Source organism: Terrapene carolina, unplaced genomic scaffold (assembly GCF_002925995.2).
Source record: "Terrapene carolina triunguis isolate 2854851 unplaced genomic scaffold, T_m_triunguis-2.0 Scaffold88, whole genome shotgun sequence".
NCBI classification, from domain to species: domain Eukaryota; kingdom Metazoa; phylum Chordata; order Testudines; family Emydidae; genus Terrapene; species Terrapene triunguis.
Genome location: NW_020664439.1, coordinates 35,810,687 through 35,829,271, shown reverse-complemented (window position 1 = coordinate 35,829,271; position 18,585 = coordinate 35,810,687). Strand labels below are relative to the sequence as shown.

At 41.8% G+C, this 18,585-nt stretch overlaps 1 protein-coding gene across 6 annotated transcripts in view; it reads left to right on the top strand.

Moving 5' to 3' along the window:
- The window catches only part of TNIK (TRAF2 and NCK interacting kinase), a 141,986-nt gene that overhangs the window by 100,118 nt on the left and 23,283 nt on the right, over positions 1-18,585 (top strand). For 3 of the 6 annotated variants that reach the window (XM_026650041.1, XM_026650042.1, XM_026650038.1), the window contains 5 exons: positions 1,926-2,023; positions 2,730-2,753; positions 9,057-9,241; positions 13,318-13,444; positions 17,177-17,341. In XM_026650041.1, coding sequence (XP_026505826.1) covers positions 1,926-2,023; positions 2,730-2,753; positions 9,057-9,241; positions 13,318-13,444; positions 17,177-17,341 — 599 coding nt within the window. The remainder of the gene's footprint in view (positions 1-1,925; positions 2,024-2,729; positions 2,754-9,056; positions 9,242-13,317; positions 13,445-17,176; positions 17,342-18,585) is intronic. The other 3 variants (XM_026650043.1, XM_026650040.1, XM_026650039.1) reach the window with 2 other exon arrangements.

The following is an 18,585-nucleotide window of genomic DNA, read 5'->3' as shown; positions in this document are numbered from 1 at the left end:
GCAAGATCCTCCTATAGAAAGAGGCAGGGATTCTGTGGTAGTGAAATATAATGAATTTCTCATTCACTTTTTTCTTCTCTAATCCAAATTCAGCTTTTTTGGGTGTTTTACTTCATTTGTGTGCAGTGAGCATTCCAGGGCATAGAGAAGTGAATTAAGCCATTTCTTTTAAAAGTTTTTCAGAACAGAACCATGTTTACACTGGGTTTACATTCCTGGCTGATTTGTTTCCTGGCATCTTATAGGTGTTGAAGAGCTTCTTTTTCCCCATCTAATCGCAATAGCAGTTGCCAAAGCATATCCAGCCAGTTTATCTGTATTTCTCTCACAGTCCTGGAGTATAAATCCACAGACTAAAGCACATTAAAACAAGTGCTGCACCCATGCTTTGAATTTTTTATGACTTGACTGTAAGTTTATGCAATATTTGTGGAGCCACGTTGGTCCCAGGATATGAGAGAGACAAGGTGGGCGAGGTAATATCTTTTATTGGACCAGCTTCTGTTGGTGAGAGGGACAAGCTTTCAAGCTTAGCTCTTCTTCAGGTATGAAGAAGAGTTCTGTGTAAGCTCAAAAGCTTGTCTCTCTCTCACCAACAGAAGTTGATCCAACAAAAGACATTACCTCACCCACCTTGACTGTAAATTGGCATGTCTCTTGTTAAAATAATCACTCCTCTAGGTAGTCAATAAAAGTAATTTATCAGCAATTGTTCTGTTTTTGGTTTTTAGTTAATGAGGAATTCTGTGAGTAATAACGTCCTTGCTGTATCAGATAACACAGTGCTTCTAATTTATCATATGCCCAGCTCCTCTGCAGAGTGAATGTTTTTTTAATAGAAAAAGGACAAGAATGTTGAGAGTGCCATATATGGGGATTAGATTTAGTTATAAATTCTCTTGCTACACTGAGAGAGGACAATGCAATAGAGCTATATCATGGAGAGCCCGTTTCAAATAAACTGCATGGCAACAGGCTTTACAGAGTCACGTAATACAATTACAAATTAAATAAAGTGATGGCTGAGGGAGAGAGGATTTGAGCTGTTTTCAGCCAAGCGGTAGATGAGGTAGAGAGAAACAGGAAAGGATTTTCCAAACAAGAGGCAACAGATGCTGTAGGGGTGAAAACCATGGCAAGATAGTTTGGCGTGACAATGCTAGGCTACATAGAGTTGTGATCAAATCACAGCTCTGGGAGGTCCTTTTCTGACTTTGCCAGTGTCACTCTATGGCCTTGGGCAAGTCACTCAGGGCCAGGCTGTCCATGACCCTTATTTAAGAGTACTGCAAGAGCCAGGGACCACCTCAGTCTGTGAGCTCAGGAGCACAGGTACAGCTTGCGCTCTCTCTCTCCCTGCATCCCAGAAGGTGCAAGTCACCACCGAAGGAGACTGGCCATGGGCTGTCCCCATTCTTTACAGGCTCACTACCACAGGGTGGTGCATCTTGCTTGCTCTTTCTCTCTCTTGACCAGGGAGCTGGGGTGAGATTGTGCCTCAGCACAATCCTTTCCCACGCTCTTGCTGCAGCTGGACACGTCTGTATCACTCTACACAGGGCTCTGCCAATGTGGCACAACCTTAATCTCTGTAAAGCGAGGACAACACCATTTGCCTACCTCCAAGTTAGAGGTTGTGAGTGAGTGAGGTGAGATAGAAGGGGCTCTAGAAGTGCAAAGTGCTGTTTGATGGTTCGTTTCTTAGACAAGCAGAGGGTTCAGACAGGGAGGCAGAGAGACTGTGACTAGATTGTGTTTTTAAAAACATGGAGAATCATTTTGAACTGGATCCTGAAATGAATGAGGAGCCATTGGGTTTCTTAGAGGTGCCATTGTGCAAAGGTGCGCAACGTCATTCTGCGTATTCTGCTGCCTGTTGAAAGTCTGTGATCTCCCACTAACAACAGTGATTTGTGTTTGCCCAGGAAATGCCAAACCTGAAGGGTCACCTGTGCTATCTCATGAGCCATCTAAGATGAAACAGGAGGACAGCAGGGATGTGACACGACCAAGCCGACCTGCTGTGAGTCTTAAATTATGCCTCGGTGGAATTTGCCATGTTTTCATTAATGGCAATCACGCAGCCTTGGAACCCGTAGAAAGAGGCAAACGCAGTCCCATCGCCAGTTTTAAGGCTCTAAATCTGCAATATAGCAGATTTAGATATATGGGATATATTCATGCATAGAGATTGCACGGTTTACAATGGCCCCAGGCAAGAGAAGAACTTCAGCACAGCTTAATTTTACGCTTTGATGGATCGGGGCCAGAGTTTGCATATAGCACACTTTGGCATTGTGTTACCGTAGGGTGATTTCTAGAGCAACCTTGCAGAGGGTGGAGGGGGGTGCTGCGTTCAAAGGCTTGGTACCCAGCCGTTGCTAGTCACCCCAGTTTAAGAAAGAACTGGCAGTAATTTCTGTGCACTTTTATTTTATTACTTTTTTGGCAAAGGCCCATGAAAAACCCTTCCAAAGTCTCTGGTTTAATGTTATGTCTGACGTTTGTATTTTAAAACTGCGGAGTGCGTTGGGCTCAATAACCAAATGGATTTCCACTGTTTCTCTCTTTTAATGTGTATTAATGTTTTGTTGATGTTGTTTTTCTTTACACTTCACAGCGTTGCGCTAACAATTCTAATTTTATTTCTAACCTGCTTGCCCTTCCTCTGGCTTTTTCCTGTCCCGATCTGTTTCCTCTGATGCTGATTAATCTTCCCTTACTCCCAGAGCTATAAGAAAGCTATAGATGAGGTTAGTGATATATTTTCTTAGTTGGTCATGCCTTTGCAAGGTTGACTAGTTAGAGCTTAATATCAAACCATGTTTTCTTGGTGCTGACATTCAAAAAGGTGGCAATGCTAGCATGGTTCAGATTTCAGATCTGGAAGATGGTATTTAGATACAGTGAGCTAATCTAAGGAGGGGGGAGAAATTGATCTGTTAATACATTTTGCTCAGTATATTTGGCTTCACAAAATCCATTTGCAGAGCACTTGCACAAAGGCCAAACCAAGAACTACTGTACTGTGAACCTTCATGAGCAGAACAAATCACTTTATCAGTGTTCTGTGGATTTTATAGGGAATAAACTGAGACTGGAACTTTCTTACCCTGACAAAGGCTGTCTTAATGGATTGCAGCAAAGGCCAGATTCTGCTCTGTTACACCCGATGTGACCCCTTTGGTTTCAATGGGAAGCACAAATTCAGCTAAGAGCAGAATTACCCGCTTTTCAAATGAAGCCATGTCCTAATAACAATCATTCTTTTTGCCAGCATGTGCCAGGGCTGATGCTCTGAGATTGCATTGCTCTGGCTGTCGCATGATAACTTTAGGGAGCTGGTTAATCGCACGCAGGTGAAATATTAATTTATAATATTATGAGCCAGATTCTCAGCTGGTACCAATTGGCATTGTAGTTAGCAGAGCTGTGCTGATTTACACCAGCTAAGAATCTGACCCTTTACCTTTTAAGGCCTTGAGTATACTTGGGGTTTGCACTGATGAATGGCAAATCCTAAGTGCAGACAAGGAAAGCAATGACTTACGCTACTTGAGCTTGCCCTGCTTCGGGTAAGCACAACTGATCCAAATCGCTGTTTTTCTTGCCTACGTGTGGGGTTTACACAAGCGCAGCTATACCGATTGCAGCTATACCATTGGCTGGCATTGGGTCTAATCTCAAGTATAGACAAAGTGCCAAATTAGCACTTAAGGGGAGAAAACAGGGCCAGATTCCAATGTCTTTGCTCATGTTGAGTAGTACCTTACTCTGCTGGTACCCCCCATTGATTTCAGTGGGACTGTAAACAGAGCAAAGCAATGTGGGTAAGGATCTCAGAGTTTCACCCTTTAATAGCAGTTCAGAGAACCTCATTTTAGAACATAAGAATGGCCATACTGGGTGAGACCAATGGTCCATCTAACCTAGTATCCTTTCTTCTCCCATGGGGAGATATTTTTGTTTTAAAAATATCAAGGTTAAAAAAAAATCAATGTTTATAATGTGAATTTGGTGGTGACATGTTAAAACACATTTGCTGAATGGAAAACCATTTGTCTTTTATTGGTAGTGTAAACTCCTCTGGGTTCATTTTAGGACCAAAAAAACTGGTACTTCCACTTCTTTAGAAAACGGTTAGTAGGCATGAGCTCAGATATTTCAGAAGTGATGGTGGAATATGGAGTCCTTTGCCCCCGAGCAATGATTTGATTGGCTCTGTCTGATTCTGAGTGATGAAGACTTCACCAAACATTGCCACAATTTGTTGGCAGCCTGAATGAAAACAGCAAGGATTTAATGGATGTGGATTCTGGGATATTCTCTTGCACTCCCTAGAGGAGCTCCATGCAGAACAAGGTTAGAGTACCTAAGTGGGCAGTATAGGTTGAAGATTGCACAGTCACTGTCCCTCCTGTGGCTAATCTCATCTCATCTGCTAGGACAGTCACAGTAGCACCTTTTTTGACATACAGATGTCACTTAATGCAGTTGTAATTGTGATGCCACAAAATATTTCTAGTTAATACATCAGAGTAGGAGTGAATTTATACTAAATAGAAATGCTAATAAAGGGCCAAATCCTGCCATGTGCTGAGCAGTTCTCTTGTGAGGGCCTAAGTGCACTCAACTCTCCTTCACTTTGGTGGGAGTTGAAGGCACTCAGCACCCTGCAGGATAGGGCCCAAAGTTACGCAATGTTGCCAGGCAAATGCAGCAAATCTTCAGAGCTGGTTTGCGAGGTGGCTGCTTCTTGCCAGGTTCTGCACGTGGATTTCACTAATATAGCTGATGAGATCTGGGTTCACCTGAGCTGTGTCTATCTTCATATTTAACAACAGATTTTATGTTGGCTTCCAAACCTATCCACCACTTCACCAGTAACCACAGTGCAATTGCATTCAGATAACTGGGTTGAATCTAGAAGGCTCAAAGCTAGTGTTGCTACAATGAGTGTGGCTTGGCAGTGCCAGTCTTACTGCCCATCCATATTTTTAAACACAAAAATTAAGCTATATGAATTTTACACTTCTTGCCATATGTAAATATTATTAAAACAGATTTGTACATCTAACAATGTTGAAGTCTTAAATATGTACACAGAAAAGACTGTATTGTCAGTAGTACATTTCTGATCTAGTATTTATGATATGTCTTACAAATATTTGAACATGCACTAACCTCTGTTGTTAACTGCACTGATAACTTGCATTTCTACGTACAGTGGTAAGTGACCCCTTTCTAAAAGGATTGACTATAAAAAGTAGAAGAAATAAAAGCGAAAACAGCTAGCTAGTTCTCTTGGAGTGAACAAGAGCAATGCATTTTGCTTAATGAGAGAGCTTGCTAATGAAAACATTTCAATCAATATCCAGATAGGAGCAACATTAATGTAAAATGAGGTTTAAATGAGCTTTGTGATTCTGGAAACTGAACTGACCTGTTTCCAGAAAATATTAAATCTAAAGAAGTCTTTGCAATTAAGAGCAATTTAACTGCACTGGTAGTGCGATCTCATATGTTACATCACATTCAGTAATAACATTTCAAACATATATTTGGTGCTAAAAAGCACTTCCTTTCTAGTTGTTGGATTGGGAGTTTTTTGGTCCAAGATTGAGGCAATGAATCAGTAAAACCCTACAAAGTGATTATCTAGAGAAAATGAGAGCATCAAAGAATTAACCACCCCACGGCAGAGCCTACACTGGAAAATATTGATTACCTCATGGTATTGTCTGACACTGAGAGTATTATTGCTACTATAATTTCAAAATTAGATATTAAAAACTAATTAAGCTGGTATTAAACAATACTTGTTAACTATCTGTTGTTGATGGCTATGGCAGACTGATAATATATTTATGCTAATCAACACTTTGTGTCTGGTTGAAGGATTGTAACACTCCCAGACTTTTCTAACATTGAGAGATGTTACATGCTTGTTTTCTAAGCACTAGATTCTGTCACTATTACTTGAGGTTGTACCTTACCCTGGGAGCAACCTGATTAATTTAATAATAGAATAAGTTACTGTTCAGTGTCTTTAGGGATGGTCAGATGGCCCTAAGAAATCAGAGTTCCGTGCTCAGATTTAAATCTCTTGGTTGCTGCAGTTTGTGGGCAGAGATGATGTGGATGCAATTTAATATGCACAGTTACCTTTGCTTGGAAATTGCAGGTGTGAAAATGGAGACCAGTTTTTATCTGGTCTCTTGATACTTGGAAATAATTGGTGCTAGTCCTAAATGGTAGGGAGAAGGACAACTTTAAAAGAGATGCTGTGTTGCAATTTTCTTTTATACTGCTTTAAAAAATGTGGGGAAATCTAACCAGTTCAATGAAAAGTGATTACTAAATGATTTGGTTTTTGACTATAGACTGAAAACATCTTTAGATAGTTCAAATTTTCATTTATTCTTATTTCATCAGTTTAGGAAAACCAAACAAGCCATAGAAGCTGCTTGATTAATTAGTTGTCATGATTATGGATTTGACTATATTTCAGTCACCAAGTTATTGGCATTGGAAATAAACTCTTAAATACCATATTCTCTCTTTAGTCATAATAAAGATCCTTTCTTAAGGAACGGGCAACATTTTGTTTTTGTCAGAAATGTAGCATATCTGAAGCAGTGTTGCCTAATGGTTAGAACACTAGACTGGAATTCAGGAGACCTTGATTCTATTCCAAACTCTGCCACTAGCCTGCTGGGTGACCTTGGGCAAGTCACTTTCCCTCTCTGTGCCTCAGTTTTCCTGTCTTTAAAATGGGGATAATGACTCACCTCCTTTGTAAAGTGCTTGGAGAGCTATAAATGAAAAAGCACTATAGACAAGCAAGGTATTATTTCCTGTAAAACAGAACTTGAATTTTAATTTTATTTTACTTTACTGGCATTTATGGGACCTGGTCAAAGCCCATTGAACTCAGTGAGCCTTTCCATTGACTTTAATGGGCTTAGAATATGGTCCTCTATTTTCAGTCACGAACCCCTAACCGTGCTTTTTAATATGGAATATGTTCTTATCTATTTCTCAAAGCATGGATGAGATGATGTATGTCAATAATACACTGACCTAAAAAATGATCCTCACGTTTTTTTCTGTGGCCATGTTGCACGTGCTTAGTGATGGCGAGGCACAGAAAAGTGCGAGAGGAAAAAGCCCTTCCCAGAAGTGGATGTCTTGCTGCCACAGAAACCAGAAGTGTTTCTATAGGAACTGCCAAAATCTAAACGTGGTTACACTGACCTCAAATGAATTTGGTATGGTTGCATGGGAGTAAATCAAAGGGGTCACAGCTGCTAATCAATAGGGTGTAACTGGGAGCAGCATGTAGGCATGTCCCCATACTAAGTCATTGCATTGAGATAAAGACTACTGACCTAAACCCATGATATTAATAAAAATCCCCTCTGAAGTGTGAAACAGTCATGCTGTTTCTTTTTTACCCTTCAAATGATTGATAGCTTCTGATGGTTTCTCACTGCAACAGGCGCCAATTAAGTCTGACTTTAGGGCAAATTTAAATGTCAATAAAGCATTTTAGTTGATCTGTGTGGAATTAGGGATGAATGATTACTTATTTCACTTAACGCTGTGAGGGCTTCATTTTGAGTTTCTAATCCAAATGATGCCCAAAGAGTTTATTACGTCCTTAAGCCAGGAATAACAAACAACTAAAGTAAAATTTGCTCTGCAAAATATTACTGCTTCTCTATTAAAAATAGGCTGGGTTTTCAGTCTCAATTATATGTTTTTCATATTTTTTTCCTCTGCTGCCAAGGGGTAAATGTTAAGACCTCCCTGTACAATTTTAATTAATATTGTTATCCTAGTCACTCTGCTGGAACAGTATACTGGAGATTTGTGGAATGCAGTAGGGAGAGAATATGGCCATAAGAAAATTGTGGAATTTAGTATTTTTCAATGAGTTTCTTTCTCCCTAATCCTTTATCTCTGACCGAATGCACTGATGGCTACATCGGTCACTAATATAGGGAGAAATGGTAAGACTGACAATTGCAATGCGTTATTTGTCATGTGCATGCTTTGTGCAATAGAGTACTCTAACCCATTCTAATTAGAGCTCTCATACTTTTTTTTTTGCCCTACTGCTTCCCCCTGCATTGCTATAAAAGCATGTAAGATAATAAAAAGTCTATTTTCTACACGGTGCCTGCAATGTCCCTTGTACTTAAGTAACTGTCTATTTTACATAACTGTCAGGTCTAAGGTTTCATCAAAGTCATGGTAAACTGAAAAATGACTCTTTTATTTATTTTTTATGACTTCTACTTCTTTTTCATTTTTTCCTTAATTTTCAGGCTAGGAGGTACAGTATTGCACATTTCACATAAAGTGTTTAAGCTATTTCTGCGGAGGGCTTTTTTTTTAATTGTTGTGGTTGACTCAGAGCCATGACTCAAAAACTTCATCAAACTTGGTGCTGCAGTGAGCTGAGCAGTTTGACTCTGATGCTGTGTCACTGCTTCCCGGCAACTTCCTGCCAGCTCAGACTGGTAATTGAAACAGATCTTGCCTTGGGGATTGCACCATTCTGTCAGAAATGCGACCATTGCTTTCTTTCCAACGGCATTTATAACAGAGCAAATACCATTATGGTGTGTCTTTGAGAGGCTCAGAAGAAGACAGGTTTGGAGAATTTCTCCTGCAGCACTCTCCCTTTGAAATAACATTGTTTTCCAGTTTACTATGATGGTGACTGAACATCACCTTTTCAACAAATATAATTTTGACGTGTATATACATATGTGTTTATATATATACACACACACATACATACATACAAACATATTAAAACATAGGTTGGCTATTGATTTTCAACAAGCATAAAGTCAGTTTCATTTTGTTTAATAAATGCTACACGCTACAAACATTGTTTTATGTTTGTTTGATGTTTGTAATAATTCTGTTATGCTATTTCTTGTTGCTCGTGCTGTAGCATTGGCTTTTGAAGAGATGTGTGACACTTTTCTTGCTTTAAATACAATTCACGTTGGCTTTTAATTTTTTTTGCCTCCCCTTAGGACCTGACTGCGTTAGCCAAAGAGTTGAGGGAACTGCGTATCGAAGAGACCAATCGCCCTCTGAAAAAGGTGACTGACTACTCTTCCTCTAGCGAGGAATCAGAAAGCAGTGAAGAGGAAGAGGAGGATGGTGAAAGTGAAACGCACGATGGGACAGTGCCTGTCAGTGACATCCCAAGACTTATGTAAGAGACCAATTATTTAAGGGCAAGGCTGTGAAATTGCAAAATGTTTTTCTCCTCAGGAAATCATAATTTTACCTTGATGCACAATAGTTCCCAAACTGGTCCATGGGCCACTGACAGTCCACTGGCCACCTGCTGGTAGTCTTTGGAGAGTTGGCAGGTCACATGGGCCAGCTCCTCCTCCTTGCTGCCATGTGCTTCACTGTCTAGGCTCCTCACCGAGAATTTTAAGTTAAAAATACATCAATACTTCACTGATTTTATTTTCCATGTAGGCAATTGCAGTCATTATAGTCACAGGCACGTGAATGGGAAGAGAGAGGACCGTAGGACACTCTCTGCTAAGATGTGGTCTGCATTGTGGAAGAGTTTGAGAACCATGTAATATTGCACTGCCCTTCCTATTCCTATTGCTTCTGGTGTGGTGGTGCCAATAGTCCATCTTTCTGAGTTCAGTGAGTGGTCCGGGAGCGCAGTCACAACTTTGGATGATTCATTGACTCTGAAAATCAGTATTTCATAAGGCCAATTGGAAAGTTATTTACTGGGAGAGATCAAATTCTCAGCATTGCACTTAAATTAATGGGCCTGATCCTACTCCCATTGAACTCAGCAGCAAAACTCCCACTGAGTTCAGTGAGAGCCAGATCAGGCCTACTGTAGTTGCTATAGTAACTCTACATGCTTTTCATCTTCCAAAACCACAACAGAACAATGCTCGAGGGCCCGATCCTCGAATATGTTGAGTGCCCCCTGTGAGGCATGGCACTCCCTCAATTCTCATTCTATCTTTATCAGCTATTCTGTGGCCCTGATCATAGTATCTGAGCCCCTCACAATGATTTATGAATTTATCTGCACAGTCCCCTCTGAGATAGCAAAGTATTATGAACCCTGTTTAACAAATGGGGATTTGAGGCACAGAAAGAGGAAGGGCTAGATCCTCAGCTAGAGTAAATTGACTTCAGTGGAGCTATGCTGATTTCAACTACCTGAGGATCTGGCCTTCAGTGATCAGTGCAAGGTCACACAAGAATCCTGTGGTAGAGCCAGGATTAGACCATAGCTCTCCTGGGACCCAGTTCACTGCCTTAACCTTAGACCATCACTGGCATGGAAAGAATGAAATAAACAGGGGGGAGTTACAGACTTAAAATCCATGTACTACAGCATTGAGGTTGTGACTCCTTTGCAAGTCACTCGTTGTACTTAGGTATTGCAGTGTTATGAGATTAGCGCAGGATGTTACCTGTAGTCCCAAAAGGTATGTCTTCGCTGCAGAGTTAATGCAAGTGATCGGGACCCAGGTTAGTCTAGCCCAGGTATGAGTAGCCACACTGCAAAGCCACACTTGAGTTACTGTGTCCTCACTCCTGCTGTGTATGTTGCTAGGACTTCTGGGGGCATATATCATGGTTTTTATGCTGCAGTAAGATGAGCCACTCTGATTCTTTCCCAATGAATAGTGGGAGAACTCGTCTCCCCTGGGCACACAGGGTAAGAGGGGGAATTGTGGGAAGGTATTAGAGACTATCAGCACTCAAGTGATTTAACCTATATCTGTAATGAGTGAGTTACCAGCCCAAGTGAAAGTGGCACCCAAACTCTAACCCACAACTCAACCAGGCTTACAGCACTGCCAAACTTGGGAGGGAGGTTAGGGGCAACACCTGAATAAGAACGTGCGTTAACTGCAGGGAAGATGTTCCCAAAGTGATTGCAATATACATGACCGGGCAAATCACAGATAAAGCATCAAATTCACAGGTGGGATAACTCCATTTGCACCTGCTGATACCAGTTGTGAATGTGATTCAGAGTCTAAACATCAAGAACCCACGTGCCAATAAACATTCGGGCACACTTACAATGCTTGGACACCAATGGGTGCACACACACGACATAAGCAATGTTCTGTGGACAAAAGGTGGGACTTTGCGCTTGCATTGTGCATGCCCACTTTTATGGGCGCTGCCCAAAGTGGCCTGTTTGGCAACAGTAGCCATTGAGAAGGAGGTGTGCACCTGAATAATGCATTTAAAAATAGATTGCTTTGTGTTCATTGAAAACACCCAATGAAAGCATTCTCAATGCAGGACTTATCAACAACTTCATAACAGCTGTTGACATATTTTGTAATATAGACAGTCCTGGTTAACCCTTGCTTGGTTTGCCGTTGACCTCTGAGTTCAGTTGAATTTTTGTGTGGCCCCGCTATACCAGTAAGAATTGACAGCACTCAGCACCATGCAGAATCAAGCCATGAGCACTCCAGGGTTGAATGTGATGAAGAATGAAGTGCAACCTCTGGTTTGACATATCTATACTTACTCAGCACCACGATAAACTTAGTCCAACCTCTCTAATTCTAATGCATACCATGAGGGAAAATGGTATGTGTTAAATATGTATTAAAACACATCTTAAACTATCATGCTTTGTTTATAATATATCTATAAGACCTTGTCACTTTATTTCTAGCATTATAAAGTACTTCCCTTTCTTGTTTTGATGATACCAGGAGAACACTACTTGTGGCTTGCAGGGCTTGGTGCTGTCCAATCAAGTCATGAGAGCACTTTGTAATACCATAAAGAGATAGGCAGGGGGAGCCCTTTATATATATATATGCATACTACAGTATCTTACACGGGGACAAGCTTAAAGCATGAATGCAATATACTTCTAATTCACACAATAGGTAAGGCACCTTATGCCAGTGGAGGATCAGGCATGATGGAGCTCTGCTCCACCAAACTGCCTCTAGAATGTCCCTGACATCAGGGCCGGCTCCAGGCACCAGCTCAGCAAGCAGGTGCTTGGGGCGGCCAAGGGGAAGGGGCGGCAGGTCGGGCTCTTCGGCGGCAATTCGGCGGCGGGTCCCTCGGTCCCTCTTGGAGGGAAGGACCTGCCGCCAAAGTACCGCCGAAGAAGAAAGCGGCGTGGTGGAGCTGCCGCCGATTGCAATCACGGCTGGTTTTTTTTTTTTTTTTCCTGCTTGGGGCGGCAAAAACCCTGGAGCCGGCCCTGCCTGTCATGCCCTCTCTGCTTCCCCCTCTACATAGAGCAAATTCTTCACTGGCTATTTCTGGCCACTTTATGCCAATTGCATGATGCAAAGTGGCTTTAACAGATTGGAGAATCACCCTCTGTCTCTTGCCCTTTTACTTGTATTTGTGAAGACTGAAGGATTTTCTCTCTGGAGATAGCAGTTGTACTGCTTGATCATAAAACTCTTTGCATTAGCCTCCAAGTAGACGGTTAGACTTTCTTTGCTCTTACAATCAGGTGCATGTGCATACAAGAACAGAATGAGCAAGATTACAATAGGCAAGAAATGAATGACACCCTATAAAGAGAAAGCAGTGAAAATTCACCACAACCTGATCCTTACTCATAGTGCCAGAATAGTAATGATTGTCTACACTGCACACTAAGCCTGGGCTCTGACTCCGGTTTGAGCCCAAGCTCCCATTCTGTTCACAGACAAATCAGTCTCACCCAGATCAGTAAATGCTCAAGACCTGGGTCCTAGTACCCGGCTAGGGGGGTGAGTCAGAGCCCGAGTCCCACTGTGACTCAGGTGCAAGCCTTGTCATTTACAATGTGGATGCAGATCAAGCTGCAACCTCGAGTCAGAAGGGCTGCATAGTGCAGTATGCACATGTTATCATGGCTGTGAGATCCGGGTCCAGCAATCATAAACCCAGGTTTACCATGCAGTGTGGATGCTCAAGCACTGGCTTGGAAACACTGAGTCCACAAGCCCAGGTCCCACAGGGTATGTCTACAGTTGAATAAAAGACCCCCAGCATTGTTGTGGCTGGCACGGGTCAGCTGGCTTGGGCTTGTGGGGTTTGGGCGGCAGGGCTAAAAATTACTGTGTTGACATTTAGGCTTGGGGACCCTCCCCACTCATGGGGTCCCAGAGCTTAGTGCCGTGTAGACATAACCTTGGGTCCTTTGTAGTACACCCAGTTCCATTCTATCTTAAAATAAGATGCAGAAGAAATAATACATTTTTCTACATTAATGATAGAAATTTGCAACTCTAATGTTTTCCGTTTTACCACCAGACCAACAGGAGTTCCTGGAAGCAATGAGCCATACAACATAGGAATGGTGGCATCTCATGGTCTAGAAACACCCCATGCAGATACATTTAGCAGTATTTCCAGGGAAGGAACTTTAATGGTAAGGGAGGTAAGTCGGAGATAAGAGTTTCTCTGGAACATCTTCAGGAGGTTTTGTCTTCGTAAGCATGAAAAACAATTATACTGTGTATTCTAAACAGAAAATGATTGATTAAATTGTGCTCATTAATGGCTCAGTAATATAATTATACTGTATAAATAAATATGACAAACAAATGATTCTCACAACAACAAACAGCAGTGAATAGTAATACTAGAAGACTGGGATGGGATTTGATTTAATTTACTCTGCTGTAAAACCAGAGGAAATCCAAGCCAAAAGGGTTGCTCTCAATTTACACCATTGTTAGAGAGATTGGAATCTGGCCCAAAGTTTCCCGTTCTCTTCACCATTTTTCAACTCCTCCCCACCTCCACTTAGCCATCTGCCAAAGACATTCAGTTGATTTAGTATAATTATAACTTCTTATCTGAGCACTCTAATTGCAATATCTTGGCTCCTGTACAAGGAGGACCAAAAAACCTAGAACATAATGTCAATGATTGCATTTATGAAGACGATGGAATGCAAAGGTGGAGAAGTCTCCTGGCTGGACATCAAGCATGTCTCCAAAGGTCACAATAAACTTGACTTCTGGTTTTAAGGAATTGCTGAAGTAAAGCTGTGGTCATCCCACAGAATATTTTGGGTACATTTTTGGCCTTTCCAGTTTGAAATCATGGTCCACCACATTCATCAAATCTCCCCAGTTCAATTCTATTTGGCTTCTATTCCACCATTCTTGATTCTCATATGGGTCTCCTGGTGAGGAGTGCAGTATGTAAACAAGGATGATTTAGAGAGAGACTACTTTGATTTCCACTGCATTGTGATAAAAGAGCAAGACTGAGCCTCACATCAAAAAGAATTGCCCATGGAGAAGCCTCAGATTCTTTTTCTGTTGCAGTTTTTTATCATGCTGTAGATTTTTCCTGAAACAGGCGGGTGGTATTTTCCTGAAAGGCCCCACTCTGTTGGCAGGTGTTGATCTTGTTGGGGGAGGGGTTCGGCTGAGTCAGTGCAGCCAGTGACTCCTCACCCTGCCTGAACATAAAGGAGTTGAGAGTGGCTGCCTAGAAGGAAAGGATCTAGGATGTGGGGTGGGCAGTCCTGAGGGAAGAACCTTAGGAGCTGCCAAGCCTGTGGAGTTGGTTTGAGCTGGTCTTTGATATCTGATTGTTTAGAAATAAAGCCAAACCCCAGGAGGGATGTGAGTTTGGACTTTACATAGTGTGGGAGGTCTTTGTTTTTATAGTAGATTGGAAAAGGTGCCTACTCACAGTCCCCAATTTCTTAGAGCAGAATGATGATTTATTACTATATCAATTCTTTTTTCCTTTGGGGAAAAATAAATCTTTCCAAGGGCTAGCCTAGGTGACCTATGAACAGGCATTTGCCCTCCAACAGTAGATAATGTAGCTGTTTGCCCTCTTCAAAATATTACTCCAGGCCATGGCAGGGATGGGGAGAGGAGGGCAGCGCTGTGGACCCAAACTCTCCACCAGCGAAACACATGCCAGCTGGAAGTAGCCATTTGCAGGAAGAATATACAAAGAAAGGTGAGAGAGCTATTTGCCCCCCTTTCGAAATAGCCAAAGACTTCTCACTGAGACCCAAAGCGAGGGAGAGAAATCCCATGTAACTCCAAAAGAAAGAAAGGAGACAGCAGAAAAAGCCTCACAACTTGAACTTCGTCCTGCCACAGAATCAGAAATGGATTCAATGCAAAATGAGCACATCATATAAAACCCATCTAATCCATTTCCGCCCCTCAGCCTGGTTTGTACAGAGATTCTTGAAGCATAGTGATACTTGTCCACCTTGTCATGCCAGTGAAGTTAATTAAATTGAATACAAGTACAAGCCACGACCATGATTAACCAGCCACTTTTGAAATGCTGGTATTAAGCATTGCTACTGTAAAACTTGCTCTGCGCAAACAATACCAAATGAGAGCACTGGTGTCAGATAAGGACTTTAAAACTAACAGGCAGCTGAAAAATCTAACTGATAATAGAAAATATAGTGTCATATACAAATCTTCTGTTGTTCTCTTAGGACCTTATCCAAAGCCCAATGAAGTCAATGGAAAGACTCTTGTTGACTTCTGTGGTCAGGGCTTTTCTGCCCTCTTCCATGCACAAGGACAGTGCCCAGCTTTAAGGTGAAAGGTGTTCAGTAATCAAAGGACATGTCCTTTAGCCCATAAGCTAACTATTTATGCTAAACGATCTGTTCGATCTTGTATTTAGCTGTGACATTGTTAGTATTTTTCCCAGACCTGAAGAAGAGCTCTGCATAGCTTGAAGGCTTGTCCCTCTCACCAACAGAAGTTGGTCCAATAAAAGATATTACCTCACCCACCTTGTCTCTCTAATATCCTGGGACCAACAACACTGCATGAAGCAAATGGCTATCACACTTAGCAGCAGCACTTGTTATCCTAGTCAGATTGTGTTTTGAGGGGTCTTTACAAACACTTCAGATGGACACATCTCCTTAGCTACAGAAATTGATAGGCTGCAGGTGTGATTGCTAATAAAAATAGCAATAGGGGGAGAACTTCCATAACAATACCTGTCTGCATGGGAAAAGCACCTGCTAGAGAGGGTGATTTGCCTGTTTGAAAGAAACGGGGCCCTTGTCTGCAAAGGTGTCTGATATAGACAGTTACTTGGCAGACTCAGTTATGTCATGGAGAAATGGAGACTGACCTTAAATTCTAAACATTGATGAGCCCCAAAGCAGTTTCAGGCAAATCATTTCTTCCTTCTTCTGTCTTTGGTCCTCGACTAACCTGAGAATTTGGCAGCTGCAAGGATCAGGGCTATGTCATCTGTGGCTGCATATCACAACCCCGGTAATCTTTCAGGTACAGTAGCCTGCTCACGCATTTCTTTAATAACTGATATTAGTAGCAGTTAGTTGGAATTGTAGTGCCCTGCCTGTGAGTTCTGCTAGACTCCTGATTCTCCAAACAGGTATCACACATGACTTGTGCAGTCTAGAGAGAAGATCTGCTTTGTTGGTTGCCAGTGGGGGCCTATAAGAGAGGAGAGAATTAAATAAGACTTTCTTGGATTAGAGTGCTTACCTAAAAATGTATCTGGAGTAGGTTTGTCTCCTCTCCACAGAGGCGTGTAACCCTTGTTGACACTAATGGGAGCTTTGTGTGCATAGCAAGACAAGAATAGATCTGTTATTCTGTGGAAGGGAAATGTTGATGCTGTTCACTGGTGTTTTGTACTCCAGAAGCATGCTTTTGGAGCTGTATTAGCGATTGTGGAAATCCTGCAATCAGACCCCTTATCGCTGTAGCTTTTAAAAGGCAGAGGGACCAAATCTGCCCTCCACCATACAAACCCAGATCTCATGGAAGTCAATGGGCCTTGGCCTATTCTCACGGACTGACTTGGGTGTACCATTGGACCCAGCGGGATTTGCACCTGCGTGCCCAAAGTGAGAATTTGGCCTATGGTTACCTTGTTACAAAAAGGTTGATTCAAAATCATTATCATCATCAGACGTCTCCTGTTGGTGTAACATGGCTAATTGCTTCTAAAGTTACTTTGTGATTAATTCTCTCTTTCTCCTGTTTTATATTTTGCTGCTTGCCAGATGTGCATGGGGAGAATATGGCAGAGAGGGCTCTTGTTCTGTGCTTGCTTTGATACCTGGGTTACTGCAGTAGATCTATTTGTTTTTTCCTTCTCCTCTTCCTTGTACCTTGTGTCTCTGCAGACCACTGGTGAAAAAAAGCGTTCTAGTCATGCAGCCAGCAATGGCTTTGCTGGGCACATCAATCTCCCTGATCTGGTGCAGCAAAGCCACTCGCCTGCAGGCACACCGACTGAGGCCCTGGGGCGAGTCTCCACGCATGCGCAAGACATGGACTCAGTGGCTGAAGTAGGTGGTGGGGCCTCTTTGTTACATGGCTATTCCTCTTCCTTCGCATTGCTTTGAACAAGTATTAACATCCTCTGAGAAAGGGGCTTTCTCGGTGTTTTCCTCCAGTCATCTCTGCTCACCTCTCTCTTTGTTTCCAGTCCAGGATTATGATTATGAACGTAGTTGAAGTAACATTGAATCCACTTAGTAATAGGTAAATCGTTATATGTTTTAATGGTGGAAATTTGCACTAGGGCTCATTTCAAACCCAGCAGTTAATGTCAATGTTTAGTGATGTTGGGCTTGAACCAAACATCCCAGAAGTTTGTGACAGTCCAGATGTGGGTCTCAACTTAACAACTTGGGGTGAAATCTTGGCCCTATTGAAGTCATTTTACCATTGACTCCACTGGGGCCCGGATTCTACTCTCTGGCTCATCTCTAATGGGAAGATGAACTAAAAGATTGGTTAGAAAGATGCTGTGAAGTTCTTTAGGCCAAAAATGTAGCATACCTTTCAAGTTGTGGGTGTTTCCATTCAGGGTGAAGTGACTCTGATACCAGCTGCTTGGCAGTGAAGTGGTTAAATGTGATTTTTTTTTCTGCATAGGATACAAAAATCCTAACAAACTCAAGTTCTTACATATAAACAAAGTGAATCAAAGCCTACCATTCATAGTCACTTACTATATATCATACACACTTGTCTTTGGGCCAAATTCTGCTCTCAGATGCAAGCCCACATCACCCAGTATTAAGTAAAATCTGTGGGTGAATGTCCAATAAGAAATAAACCTTTTATTTTGTTGTGTAGATCATTTAGTCTATGTCCTATCATCTTATTCTCTTCACTTTAGATTATCCAGCTGTTTTAAGGATCCCTTTTAATAATAATAAATTAAAAATCTGCTAGGAATAAAGGATCCCATTCCTTGTAAAATGTAAGGATCTATGGTACATGTTTTGGCCTAAAGGTTTTGTCTGTTTCCTTCTAAGGACAAGAGGGAGTCAGTTGTTTATAAAAGCAAATATTTCTGGGGTCATTCTCAGACTGTTTTTAAAAATGGAGACACAACATGAAGGGATTGTGTTTAAATATATACATTTATAGTGTATGTGCCAAAAAAAATCCTGTAAGTTTCAAAAATAGAATTTCTGGGGCTGGACAAGCTGAGGATGGGTGTAAGCTGAGAGTTTTGGCTTCAGTTCAGACTCCCGAATGACTCACAGTACCGCTAGCAAAAACCTCCTGTCACAGCAGG